The 13913-nt window shown below is 45.6% G+C and overlaps 1 protein-coding gene across 5 annotated transcripts in view; it reads left to right on the top strand.

The window, feature by feature from the left end:
• Nadsyn (NAD synthetase) overlaps window positions 1-13713 on the top strand; it is a 36210-nt gene extending 22497 nt beyond the window's left edge. For all 5 annotated transcript variants that reach the window (XM_089560398.1, XM_089560397.1, XM_089560399.1 and 2 more), the window contains 7 exons: window positions 1257-1425; window positions 5246-5488; window positions 7073-7204; window positions 7297-7366; window positions 9115-9243; window positions 10263-10439; window positions 11341-13713. In XM_089560398.1, the coding sequence (XP_089416524.1) occupies window positions 1257-1425; window positions 5246-5488; window positions 7073-7204; window positions 7297-7366; window positions 9115-9243; window positions 10263-10439; window positions 11341-11655 (1235 nt within the window). In that variant the 3' untranslated portion in view covers window positions 11656-13713. The remainder of the gene's footprint in view (window positions 1-1256; window positions 1426-5245; window positions 5489-7072; window positions 7205-7296; window positions 7367-9114; window positions 9244-10262; window positions 10440-11340) is intronic.
• Window positions 13714-13913: the final 200 nt, after the last annotated feature.

Here is a 13913-nt window from a genome sequence, read left to right as displayed (position 1 = left end):
CGCTTAAATTTCTGGCTTCCCCTATTGTGATAGCCAAGTGTGTGTAGTAAGTTAAACATAAAACATAGCAAAATATATGGCTACTTTCACAGTTTCACATGGTTGGGTGCTGCTGCTTTTGATCACTGTATCACTTGTCCAATGTGCGATCAATAACTGCACCTCACTATTTTTTTTTTTCACGAATGACATTGTTGAGCTTTTGTGATTTGTTCCATGTTCTGATCCATTTTCACAGCTGTCCTCCTTGTAGTAAGGTGAAAAGCTGGGCTAATTGAATTGCATTCATGATGGAAGTAGCGCGAAAGATGAGGTAAACAGTACAAACAATTACATGACACGATCGCTTGCGTCATGATAAATAGGCTGAATGAAAAAAATTAGAGCAGCTCCTGAGAATTGCTTGGCAAGGGTGTGTGTCTTCTATGTGACCGTGAAAGCTAACTCATCGTTGTAAGCAGGAGTTGTCGACAGAAATGTCACGCTTTTCAATTGGTCGAAACGGTCGTGACATCACATTGCGCGAATTTCAAACGGGGCCAATTGTACCTTGGCTTCTAACCATGCAACCAATTAAAGGGATCGTATAGTTATGCTCCAAGTAAGTGGGACTGAGTTTAGTTAACTGCTTACTTAACCAATTAGCCTAACTGACCTAATTTCCTAGTCAGACCAGACAAATAAATAAAACAGAGTAAGAAATTGGCCGAGCTCGGGAATCGAACCAGGGTCTCCGGAGTGCGAGACGAGCACGGTAACCACTCCGCCATGCCAGCTCGATGGTTTGGAATGAACAAAGGCGCGTCTAGTAAATACAGTGTCTTCCTTCACTCCCATCTTCCTCTCTTTCAATTACAGCGAGGTTTAGGTGGATGAGGTTTAGGTGTCCACCGAAGTGTGCCAGACAGATACATTCCCTTTCCTCAAAAACCAATTTACCAACGAGCAAGGCGTAGAACCAAACGGGCGATGGTGTTCTATGGATTCCCTGGCAGCGTTGCAAGACGCTGTCGCGTTCCGCTCTTAGAGGCGAAGCTTCACATCTTAGCCACATATCAATGACACGAGCAGCAACACCGCGCTTAAGGCTTCCGCCTCACCGCACTTTAGGTGAATAAAGTGCCCCCCTGAATTTTTAACATTATCCAGTTAGAGATATGCTCACAAGCATGCATTCTTTTTATTAGTTAGCATGTTCTGTTTGTGGTCTTGTCTCCCGCTGTACATGGTGTTATGTTCTCGTCCCCCTCTCGCAGACCAGGATGTGTTGCGTGACGCCCGACGCATTGTGGGCGACCCCGAGTATGTGCCGAGGGAGCCGCGGGAACTCTGCAACCGGGTCCTCGTCACGTGCTACATGGGCACTGAGAACTCGTCACGCGAGACTCGGGCGCTCTCCAAAGACCTCGCCAATCAGATTGGAAGGTGAGTCAGAAGTGCATTTTCTGCATTCACATTAACTCTTGTCCAGGACAATAGACTTTTGAAAGGCCTCTAGATGCCTTATGGAAAAACAAGCTTTCTGATACGGGGTTTAACGTCCCAAAGCGACTGAGGCTATGAGAGACGCCGCAGTGGAGGGCTCCGGAAATTTCGAACCCCAGGTGGTCGAAATTTCCGGAGCCCTCCACTACGGCGTCTCTCATAGCCTGAGTTGCATTGGGACGTTAAACCCCATAAACCAACCAAACCAACCATTTTCTGCACAGAAATATTTGCAAAATGCTGTAAATGAAACGTCATTCTGAGCATAAATCTGGACGGAGAGAGGTTGGAATTGCGCACTATAGAGCGATAAATTTATAAACGACATGTCCTATCGCAACGCGTTTTTTCGGGGGAGTACTTTAAGTATATTAAGGGATCGGGAGGCTTTCTTTTTCAATGCATTTATGTGAGGCAGGAAAGTGAGTTAATTCATTGCCTTGATTATACAGTAGAAACTTGTTATTCCAATCCACTCCTGTTGGAAATCTGGACAACTCGGACTGTTACCCAGACTGCCGGGGGCCCGTTACTTTGAACACAGCTCCACTCACTGTGGTTAATTTGGACAAGCTTCTGACGGGGCTGGCATGACTGGCATATCCTACCTCAAGCCTGATTTCCAGGGTGCATTGTTGCCTCCACACCTCTGATGGGCATTCAGCTGCAAGCCTGACTGTGGCTGAAAAGCTGTATCAGTGAAAAATAGTCTGGCCACTTAGGTTTGGCTTCACTTTTCTGAGTTTTGTGCCAGCCCATGATGACAGCAGCTGTGGGCTATGCATCACCCAGCTAACAGGCGAACAGAGGTGGGTACTGCTTCAGATGGTGAATGGCTCTTTTTATTTTACAAGGCACCACACTGCTCCAGCGCCCACATGTTTCCCTCGATTTTGTTCACATGATTCTTCCATTCTTGCAGTGCACCGAAACTGCACAGCAATAGCAAAATTAGCGGTCTCTTCCGCGTTTGCGGATGCTTCGCCCCGTGCAAGAATGCACTGCGGGGAAGCAGCAGCGTTTGTGCTCAGTGGTTACAAACTTTAGCCCGCATGCCTGTAAGTGCATCCGTGTATTTCTCACATTTCGTCCTCCTTATGCGAAGGCATTCCAAAGAAGCTGCTGCGTTTCTTCTCTTCATGTCTCAGGCCGCCGCGGTGGCTCAGTGGCTATGGTGCTCGGCTGCTGACCCAAAAGACGCGGGTTCGATCCCGGCCTCGGCGGCTGGAATTTCTTTGGAGGAGAAATTCTAGAGGCCCGTGTACTGTGCGATGTCAGTGCACGTTAAAGATCCCCAGGTGGTCGAAATTTCCGGAGCCCTCCACTACGGCGTCTCTCATAGCCTTAGTCGCTTTGGGACGTTAAACCCCATAAACCAAACCATCTTCATGTCTCATCCTCACGGCAACGGTCTGCTTATTTTTATTTTATGCTTTGCCCTTTCGCATTGAGGCACTGCAGAGAAGCCAGCATGGCAGGTGACTGCCCCTATGCGCCAGCTCTTCCATGTCGCATACCCCAGGTTCGACCCGCTCGCATGTTTTTACTGATGCAGTTGGTCACTAAAAGTATGATACAAACACAGTTTGTCTGAACTTTGCTCATAGTAGCCAGGAAATGGTGTTATCCGGGAACTTGTTAGCCGTAATGAAAATTCTGTGGCTCTCTGGGACATTTATCTTCAATAAGAGGGCTAAGTCAGCCTGATTGGTTCATGCTGAACGATGTGACGAAACAGCGCTGACAAATGGGATGAGCGAAAATAAGAGACAGACACAAGAGCTGTCTCTTCTTTTCTCTCGTCCCATTTGTCAGCGCCAAGGAGGATATATAAAACTTGCTGGAGTGGAAGTCGCCTATACGCGCCTATGGGCAAGGGTGAAGCCGCGCCTAACGAGTGGCGGCCATCTTACCAGAGGCAAAACGCAGCGCAGCGCGCAGCCGCGCTTCTGCTTTTTCGCGCTGCTGATGAAGTTGCGCTCATTCAGAAAGCAGTGAAAACAAGTGGTTCTAGTTGCATGCGCTTATTTCCCATCAACCCGCACCAAACTGCCGTGATGAAGGCAGAATTGTTAATGAGAAAGGCATAGCGCAGCCTGCAGAGGCACAAAGCAGCGGAGCGCAGCCGTGCTTCTAGTTTTTCGCGCTACTCATGAAGTTCCAATAATTCAGAAATCAACGAAAACGTGTGGCTCTAGTTGTAAACGTTTATTTTCCATCAACTAGCAGCCAACTGGCGTGAAGAAGGCAGTTTAACTACGGAAATATTAAGGGGAAAAGCATAGCACAGCCGCGCTTTTTCGCACTTACAAAGCAACGCAAACGAGTGGTTCTAGTTGTAAACGTCAATTGTTCGTCAACCAACGGCAAACTGGCATGTAGAAGGCAGTTTGCCAGCTCAGATATTAAGGAGAAAAGCTTAGTGCTGCGTCGCGTGCTTTTCTGCGCTGCAGATGAAGTTGCTTGCATTTGCAGATAAACGAAGAAGAGTGATTCTAGTTATAAACATTTCGTTTCCATCAACTAGGCATGTAAAAGCCAGTTTAAGTGCACAAAATTTAATAGAGAAAAGCGTAGTGCAGCCGCGCTCATGCCTTTTCGCTTTGCTGATGCAGGTGCTCGCACTTCAGAAGGAATGCACATGTGTGGTTCTAGATTTAGACATTTATTTTCAATCAACCAGCAGCCAACAGATCTGCAGAAGACAGTTCAACTGCGCAGATATTATGGAAAAAATCTTACATGCGGTCAAAAACATCATGACAAATACCCTACTGGTGATTGAAAATAATCACCCTCGACAAAAGTGGGTCTCACTATGTTTTTGATCATTTCACGGTTTCGTTCTTTTGTCATGTGATGTATTCTCACTTTCACATATTCTTCAGCGATTTTTTTGCACAAACTATAAATATGGTTGTCAAGTGAGTCAAGGTCAAGGATGTGGTCCTCCAGTTTCTGAAACTACTTTTTCTGTGGAGGTTCCGAGGACTTCAAGGATGAGGTGTATTTTGCCATCACCATTTTATTAGTATCATATTCTGCCTGTAGCCGTCGAAGCCCCTTTTCAACTGCTTCACAAAGACAAACAACGTCTTGTGCCGGTGAAATGGGTCCACCTCGGTTCTTTTGCCTAATTAAAGGTGGCAGCTCATCCGAATATAGGGCTGCTATGCACTGTTCACATGACATCGTTGAACAAACTTTCCGAACAACAAAACCCGCAATGTACAGCACTAGAGCACCGACAAAAGCTGACAGGCTTTCTGGGCAGTCAGTGAGATGAGTATAGTCATGGTAGTTGGCCTGCAGGATTCATGACCTGCGCATATCGGTAAGCATGCTGCTTCATCTACCAAAGCTCCTGTAGTTGTTGCGTTTAGAATTGCCCATCATGCCCATCACGTCAACATGCCCATCACGTCAACATGCCCATCATGTCAACATGCCCATCATGTCAACTTGCACATCATGTCAACTTGCACTGCAAAACAACTCCGGAAAACAGCAGCGCGAGCCGGCGCCAAGCCTGCTTTTGCCTCTGGTAAGATGGCGGCAGGCGGCTTCAGTCAGAGCGCGCCCTCTCCACTCCAGCAAATTCTATATATCCTCTTTGGTCAGCGCTGTTTCGTCATGTGTGTCGCTCAACATTTTTATTTCCTGCAATTTTGAGCATATGAACCGGGAACGTATTGACAAAGTTTTGGTGTATGAACTGAACTCTGTGTTTTTTTTTGTTTTTTTTTTTCACACACTGCAGCTACCACATGACCGTGGCCATTGACGCGGCGGTGACGGCTGTCGTCGCCATCTTTTCGACGCTGACGGGCCGCATTCCCAAATTTCGTGTCCTCGGCGGTGGGTCTCGGGAGGACTTGGCCCTGCAGAATGTCCAGGCTCGGCTGCGGATGGTCTTGGCTTATCTCTTTGCGCAACTCATTCTCTGGGCTCGAGATCGGCCGGGTGGTCTCTTGGTCCTGGCGACCGGCAACGTTGATGAAGGGTACGCGAGCTTTGTGGCATGCAGTAGTGAGGGGAGCTGCTGTATAGTAGTCAAAAGTAAAGTATGTAGTGCAGTAGTTTAATGGTAGTTTAATGGTACTCTTGAGAACAATATGAAGTTAGCCTGTATCGGTTATTGCCACATTCAAATAACAGAGATGCAGTATCTTCACTGAAAAGAAAGCGTTCTAAGTTAGAATAAGCCACAAAAAATGAAGAACTGCTGGTATCTCTATTACAGATCATTCTCACGTGAAAACTGCAGTGACATCAGGATGGTTTTTTCTCTTACGGATCCTTGAGGGTTGGCTAGGCTGTCATTCACTTCCAAATGTTGATGATTGAGTTCTTTTTGGTATTCACATCACTTCTTTTAATTTACTGACAAGGAAAAAAATATGCTTTATTTCTGAATCCGATTTTCTGACTAGTGAACATATATTTTACTGCCAGGTAAACATCGACACAGCCACATAGAGGTGCATGATATTTTTTTTACTGGGAACAAATACAGTAGAATCCCTCTAAAGTAAAGTAGCCTGGACCAAAAAAATTCTTTACTATATCAGTGTCTTTATTATATTATCTGTTAGTGATGCCGTGGCTTTGATTGTGCTCTCTGGCTGCTTACTAAGCACAAAGTGTTGGTTTATGAAACAAACACTCAGAAATACCTTATCTGGTATCTTATGCCTGCTGGCTTATATCTGGGCATGTCAGATATCTGCACCGCGAAAACACGTGTTACGACGCCACATCAACTGAAAACTCGGCTCCCATGAGCCGAGCATTGTACATTCATGATTTGGACATGTGAAAGGCCCACCGAAATTGCGGAAATTTTGGGAAGACAGAATTTTTATTGCGAAAGCAATACTACACCAGGTTTCGAGCCTTCAGCGTAGCGTGGTCCGGTAGTTATGCTTTACACCACGTGACTACTGACATCATACCAGCGCAAGAGCTGGGCTACCAAGTCGGCTCTTCAGCGTAGCGTGGCCCGTAGCCACGCCGGGCGTTTCGCGCTTCTCCCACTAGGTGCGCTGTGGTCTAACAGGAGGTGTGACGTCATAAGTGAGGAGAAAGATAGGCTACCCAACCCGATTCGTCCTGTAGGCAGTAGATGCGGCGCACTGCGTTCCTCCTTTAAATGCGGCGCCCCGTGTTCTTTCCGTTAGAGGCGCTGCGCTCACTTTTGCAACCTACGAGGCTTAACAAAGCTAAGCCCCCGCAAATTTTTGTGTCATTAAACATGGAAGCACAAATCTGAAAGTTTTAAAATGTTCCTGTCTGTGTTTAATCTTTCATAACAGAAGGGTATAAAAGAAGAATGTCAGTGCGCATCAGTTTCTGTAAACTGTGCTGGTACTGTATGTGACGGAGGGTAGGAGGTCTGAAAAAGGCCCTTAGGATGCACACTTGTTTTATTTTTTTCTGAACTGGCAAATACAACTTGACAGGCCACCGTGGCCAGGTCTTTTTGTTTGTTTTTTGAGGCATTCATGATTTACCAGTCTATCTTTTATTTCTTGGCACTCTTGCACAAGCATTTGCAGCACTGATGTGGCAGGCACTTTCTACACAGGCTCCGCGGCTACCTGACGAAGTATGACTGTTCGAGCGGGGACATCAACCCGATAGGAGGCATCAGTAAAGTCGACCTGAAGCGGTTCCTAAAATATGCGTGCGAAACCTTCAAGCTGTCAGCTCTAAACGAGTGAGTCATCGTTTGTTGCGCACATTGATCCAAAATGTTTGACATGTAAGTTGTGCATGGTTACAAATGTTTGGCCTGTTCAATTTTCCCAGGATACTAAGGGCCACACCGACTGCTGAGCTGACACCACTGAAGGATGGTCAGGTTGTACAGACAGATGAGGTGCGTTTGCTAATTGCTGTTCCCTCATCACAGCCCGAGAATTCATCTTAACTGAACTGAGTTTGTCTGAGCATAAAGTTGCCCTTAGATTTAACCCAGACATGCAGGGCTCTCATCTAGCTGTTGCGTTATGGTACATCTCATGGTTGGTGGAGGCTAACAAAGACAGTTTAGCTTAAGTTAACCACAACGCAGCGAGCTATGGAAAGAAAAATGATAGGTGTAACGTTAAGAGATCGGAAGCAGGCAGAGTGGGTGAGAGAACAAACGCGGGTTAATGACATGCTAGTTGAAATCAAGAGGAAGAAGTGGGCTTGGGCAGGGCATGCAATGGGAAGGCAAGATAACCGCTGGTCCTTAAGGGCAACGGAGTGGATTCCAATAGAAGGCAAGCATAGCAGGGGGCGGCAGGAAGTTAGGTGATCGGATGAGGTTAAGAAGTTTGCGGGAATGCAACTGGCGAAGGACAGGGTTAATTGGGAGAGGCCTTTGCCCTGCAGTGGGCGTAGTTAGGCTGATGATAATGATGGTGATGGTGGATATCGGGAATGCTTTGACTTGGCTATGGCTACAGGTGAACGTGCTTCTTCTAGGATGATGAAAATAAAGCCCTTCAGAGAAGCTTATTGAGAATAGAACAGAAGAACCAAGAAGCTTGAGGTGTTGTCTGCTCGGAGTGTAGAAGAGGGCATCTTGATTTTGTAGGTGGCGCCATCTCTTGGTGCTTTTTCATAGCGCTAGCGTGCAGAGAGAAAAAGCAATCACTCGTAGCTTTGGCACCTTAGCTTTGCAGTGCACCTGAAAAACTTTCACTCTGACGACAAGGGAAAAAAAAATGCACTTAAACCTTGTTATTGTTAGGTGCATGGACAACGTTCGTCGTCATGAGCCAGTATAGAGCAGCGCTTCACCCTATGACTTCTGATTACCCTGTTCTGCGGCTGTGTTATTTCTGCTGCCACTAGTCAGTTCATTCAAGAGGAACATAATCACTAAAGCAGCTTTACGATAATGCTAGTTTTGTTGTGTCAGCAAGCACAAAGCCTAGCATCTGGAGCTCGTTTGGTGACATTTGTTAACTTAACCACAGCAGGTTTTTGTTGTTACCATATGGTGGCTGGTTTTGAAGGAAGCAGTGTACAGGAAGTGGAAGCCATGGTTTGAATTGCTAATGTGTTCATGACCATGTTTAACACCTGCAGCCCCCCCTGCTGTGATGCCCTGTAGGTGGTACAGGTGACAAATAAAGTAAATAACATCAATGATGTCCATTGAATTTGAGAGGAAACATTTCTGGTGGACTGTGTTGGCATTGAGGTGACCTCCAGTTGCTTTCATTTAGCAAGGCAGCATAGCTGCATGAGGTTAGGTAGTCCACAACCACTCTAACCAATTAATTCGTGGTGTTTTGTCTTTTTTATGCGGTTGTTGTTTACTAAGCTGCTCAACAGAATAGCAAACAGCTTGCTAAGCCCATATACTGTCTGTCTTAAAAAAATAAACACAAGGCTATACCACATTGCCTTGACCAAGAGCAAACTTGGGTCTTGACAGTTTCTTGTGTCTTCGCTTAATGGTGCTCATTGATTTGAGCCTAATGAAATGAACTAAAGATTGGCATGTGGAGAGCATAGCTATTTTCGTAAATGTGGGCTGCTATGTGAGGCTTTTAACAACGGAGAAAGCGCTATGCATGTTGATACTATTCTTCGTGGTTATTGGCTGATGAGCAGGTGCAATCGATGCAGGCCGACATGGGAATGACGTACGAGGAACTCAGCACATACGGACGTCTCAGGAAGCAGCTCGCCTGCGGTCCGTACGCCATGTTCAGCAAGCTCGTTCACCAGTGGCAGAACAAGTGGACTCCATTTCAGGTACAAAGTGTTCCTAATCAGTCGACCGTGACAGTCTCACCGAGAACAAAGCATTTTGTTGTGATACCTATCAATGGCATATGCCCCGGAATCCGCAGCGTTGACGCAGATGTCTGTAAATGGGTCATTAACGGGGTGAAGGGTGTAGGAGAGTGCGAAGCACGGTGGCACAACGGTGATCACTGCACTGTAGAGGTGCAGTGCAAAAGGTGAGGGATCTGGCAGCTGCAATGCCACACAGCAATGGTGAGAGCGAATGTAGAGGCACAGTGAAGAGGGTGAGGGTTTGCAGCTGCAGCGGTGCACAGTGGGAGAGGATGAGGTGCTGGGGCATAAACGCAAGCAAACGCAGCGCAACATCTATCACTGAGTTCTCTCGCGTTCTGCCGCATGGCATAAATGTTTGGTGTATTTGTCTTATCCGAAGAGAGCAGCTTTCAGTCTCGTAACTCTGCAAAGCGTGGCGTGGTTTTCATTAACTCCGAGGCAAAGTTTAAATGCAAAACTCCAAAGACTGATAACAGCCTAGATTGTGTAAGATTGTGTTCGCAATGACTGCCATTTATAGGTATGTTCTGTCAGTGTGAGATGAAACACAAACAATTCAGATGCTAGAAGCAAAATGAGATGCTAGTTCAGCGAGACTAAATATAGGTACTGTCGATTTTTCACTTTGAAGGTACGAAAATCATTCTTTGGAAATGTGAATAAAACCTGCCTGTATTTCCTCTTGGGCAGCTAACATATTGGGGTTTCTGAGTTCGTGTTTCATTTTACGCTGATGGCATGCAGCTTTTGCTGTGCATAATGATCTGACAATGTAGTTGCCGTCCTCTGTGTCATTGGAATGTAGGGAAATTGCTGCCTTTTTAGCATTTGGATGCTTGACACAGATGTTAGAAACTGTGACCACTGAGAACCTGTGCAGGCTCCTGTTTAAACCAATTTATTTTTTTTTCCTTGGCGAAGTGGCCAGTCCGTGTAAGCATCTTTGATGTGGTTTTGTTTCCATGCTGAAGGTCGCGGAGAAGGTGAAGCACTTCTTCAGGACCTACTCCATCAACCGCCACAAGATGACGGTGATCACGCCGTCGTACCACGCCGAGTCCTACAGCCCGGATGACAACCGCTTCGACCTTCGGCCATTCCTCTACAACCCCCTGTGGGTCTGGCAGTTCACGCAGATCGATGCCCAGGTGAGTGCTCTAAAGTCAAGAGGGCGCTGAGGTCAACATGAAGTTGGACTACATCAACTGATTACCTCGTTTCAATGACAAATATGCTACCTTCTCTGAAAATGGAGCATTCATGAGCTAGAAAAGACACAAAAACTTGGCCGACGATTGCGCTTCTTGGTAATGCGATTTCTGAGTGCAGCTGCTGCGGTACTTGAACTGTAGGCGATTGTAGTCAGAGAGAGCCAGCGGCGCTCAGCGCGCAAGCTCTGTATTTGCTAACCGTCTCATAGTGGCGCCATCTCTGGTGAGCGATGCACATCGATGACGTCATTGGCGAGCAGACGACTGGGCGCGCTGCTCTGCATGCTGCGGTCGTTCTCTCCTTTTCCACTTTGCTCCTCGCGCTGTTATTTCTGTCGCTGTCTTTCCTCCTCTCCTGCGCTCTGTGTTCACTCATTTGCGCCGAGACCGATGGCGTTTGGTCCCATCAACTTAAGATCTGTTGAATAGGCTCCCCATTAATGTTAACAAATTTTTAAACCTCGTTGACTTCAAACTGTTAGGATTCGACTTTATGTATTCCTGTTTTTACAGCAACAGCTGTTAAGGCCACGTTTCCTGGCTCTGGGGCTTCAGTGCCGTCGGTGTAACAGGAAAGGGGAAACGAGGAGCGAAAAAAATGGCACTGCTCACCACACTATGGATTTGTGGCGCCCTCTGTGAGCAACGGCATGAACTAGTGCTTGCGCCTTTCGCACCGCTGTGCATAGAGGGCACCACTTGATAGTGTGGCAAACAGCAAGTTCAGCACCGCAGATAACTGTCGCTGAACCTCGTGTTAGACAGGTGTGGTAACCGGCGGTCAGTCTTTTTGTTTTTGTTTTGATTTAATTTATATTTTTCTTGCACCACGCGACAGGTGAAGCACCTTGAACTTCTCAAGGACGTATCATCCACCAGTTCCAGTGGCACGAACATAACATGGAAACACACTGGGGGAGTCTCTGAAGGATTTGGGGAGAAACCTAGGGACTCTAGGGAAGGCCAGCAGCGCGCACCCGAGAACAAAATTGCCGACACACCGTCGGGAGACCTGGGAATCTTCGTCTCTGGCGGCGGTTACAGGCAGCCGGCACTCGAAGTGTGCGGCAACGCAGCATCGACAAATCTGGCAAAGTGCCTCAGGGACCCACTGGAATGCGGTGAAGTCAAGTCCAGGATATGGCTTTTGTGATTCCGTAGGATCTCCGAAGCCAAGGCTCGTTTTTTGGAGCTTTCTTTTTGTATTGTTTGTCAAGCACGTGCCTTGGCTTTGTGCGCAAATTTTTTATGGCCAAACGAGGGCTGGCATTTCGACGTTACTTTGAAGCTAGATTGAAACAAAAAAACATAACTGCAGACACTTCGCAGCCTTAAATGATAACGATGAGCTCAAAGTATGGCTGTTGTTACTTTGTTAAACTTGGAGGGGCCATAGTTTAAGCATTTATCTTTCTCCAAGTATACGCCTTTTCTTAGTCTGCATATTTTGTGAACAAGTGAAGACAACGCTTAAGCTTAAGTCATGCAATAGCATCGAATTTTAGATGTGGTTCTTCTTGATTCTATTGGAGACTGGACTAGGCCTTTGATGCTTTCATTTTTCACCTAGTGGCCACGTTTCAGTTGGATTGGATTGTTTGCCTGGTGCATGTTGATGCACTAGATTAGAAGACTACAGCAGTTGATGCTGTGACAACGTTAATTCCAAGCCATTGCTGCTGCAATTTTGTTGAATTCTCAGGCTAGGCTTTCAGTATTCTTTTTTCTATGGTGCTTAGAGAAGCATGACGGCCGAAACAAATTTGCACCATTTTTCTGCAATGTTTCGCATCTTAATGATCTTGCAGTGTGCAGTTCAAAGTCTGTAACTGCATCTCTAGACAGTTGATACTAGATGGCGTGAGGTAAGATGCAAGATATCTTTGCTATGGTGCTGCCATCTATCACACTTGCTAAGACTTCACACATTTAGACTTGAGCAACGATATCATGATACTCGAAATACTGACACCGCTTACAACATAGTTTTAAAATTTCTCTAGTTTTTGTATTTTGTAGAGAGCATAAGGTAAGGTGTTTTGGTTACAGTAGTGCTATCTATCACACTTGGTATGAATTGATGCATTTAGACTTCAGCAACGATATCATGATACTCTGTACTGACAACTCAACATAGTTTTAAATTTAAATTTTTACAGATTTTTGTATTTTCTCCTATGCACATGAAAGGCATCCGTACACTGCATACGCTTGCATACACTGCGCACGCAAATTTGATCAAATGAACAGAACGCAAGGTAAAATTGTGACCTGAGGTACCGTGTGCCCTTGTTTTGACAAAGTCATTGAGTTAAGTTAGTTAAGTTGAATTAAGTACTGTTTCAGGGAAACGGGTGCAGCAGATATAGAGACTGTGCCCAGGAATTGTTGGCAGACCTTGCAGAATCCTTCGTTCACGGTTTTGTGGCTATAGTCAGGTTTTGTTGTTACAGCTCGTCTGTCATTTTCTGTCATGCACAGCTCCCTTCAGTGTCGAGCAAACTAAAATTGGATCAAACTGTTTTCTGCTTAACTGATTTCTTAAGCACATATCACTTCAGGCATTGTAAGTTTTACCCATACCTGCATTTCAGACCTTCATACCAGTCGCTTTCATATGTGTTTGGCAGAGGAGAACCGATTTTACAATGTGCACATTGAGTCAGGGTCTCTAGTGTTGCTGTTCTCAGGCCTTTTGAATTCATTTTTGTCTTTTCATTTCCGTTTTTGGAGTCACTTTAGAGTACCTGGTCGTCAGTTCATACTGCGAGGCGATTGTGATCACACAATTTTGCACAGGCCTAGCATTATTAGCTCTGTACTTTTTAGAGCGTCGCATACAATGTGTCCCGATTTTTGTGTTGTTTTGGGCATGATGTAGGCATTTGGTTGTAATGGTGTAATCACGACACAGATGGTATTGCTTTACTATTAATGGTGAAATGATGCATTGTGCTTTATATGCTTCGAGACGGCATTGCTGTGAAATGCAGAAAGCTAGTTGAGAGTTCTGTGCATTTATTTAGATCGCTTGATTGAGATCTCAAATGACGACTGGGTTTATGCACAGAGACATGACAGTAATGCATGTCAAAGGAACCAAACGTTCTATGGCTGCTTTAGACTATGCTTTTGCTATTTTGAATGTTCACAACGACAAATGCAAATTTGTCCACTTGCTAAAGCACGAGTAAAATGATTTCCAAGTTAATGGTTAATTTCTGAATTGGGAATCCTGGCAGAAATTATGCACTTTAAGTTAATGTACTTATACGCTTTGATAATGTTAGACGTAACACAAAGCTTGTTACAGTATGTACAACTCTGATTTTCATATGATAATAGTTGAGTGCGGTATGAGAAGGCAGAGACAGTGGATCTAAAGTACTTTTTTTTGCCACTATTCTTGAA

This window comes from Amblyomma mixtum, chromosome 9, assembly GCF_055824585.1.
Source record: "Amblyomma mixtum isolate Tamu chromosome 9, ASM5582458v1, whole genome shotgun sequence".
NCBI lineage: Eukaryota > Metazoa > Arthropoda > Arachnida > Ixodida > Ixodidae > Amblyomma > Amblyomma mixtum.
This window is presented reverse-complemented; position numbering and strand designations above follow the sequence as displayed.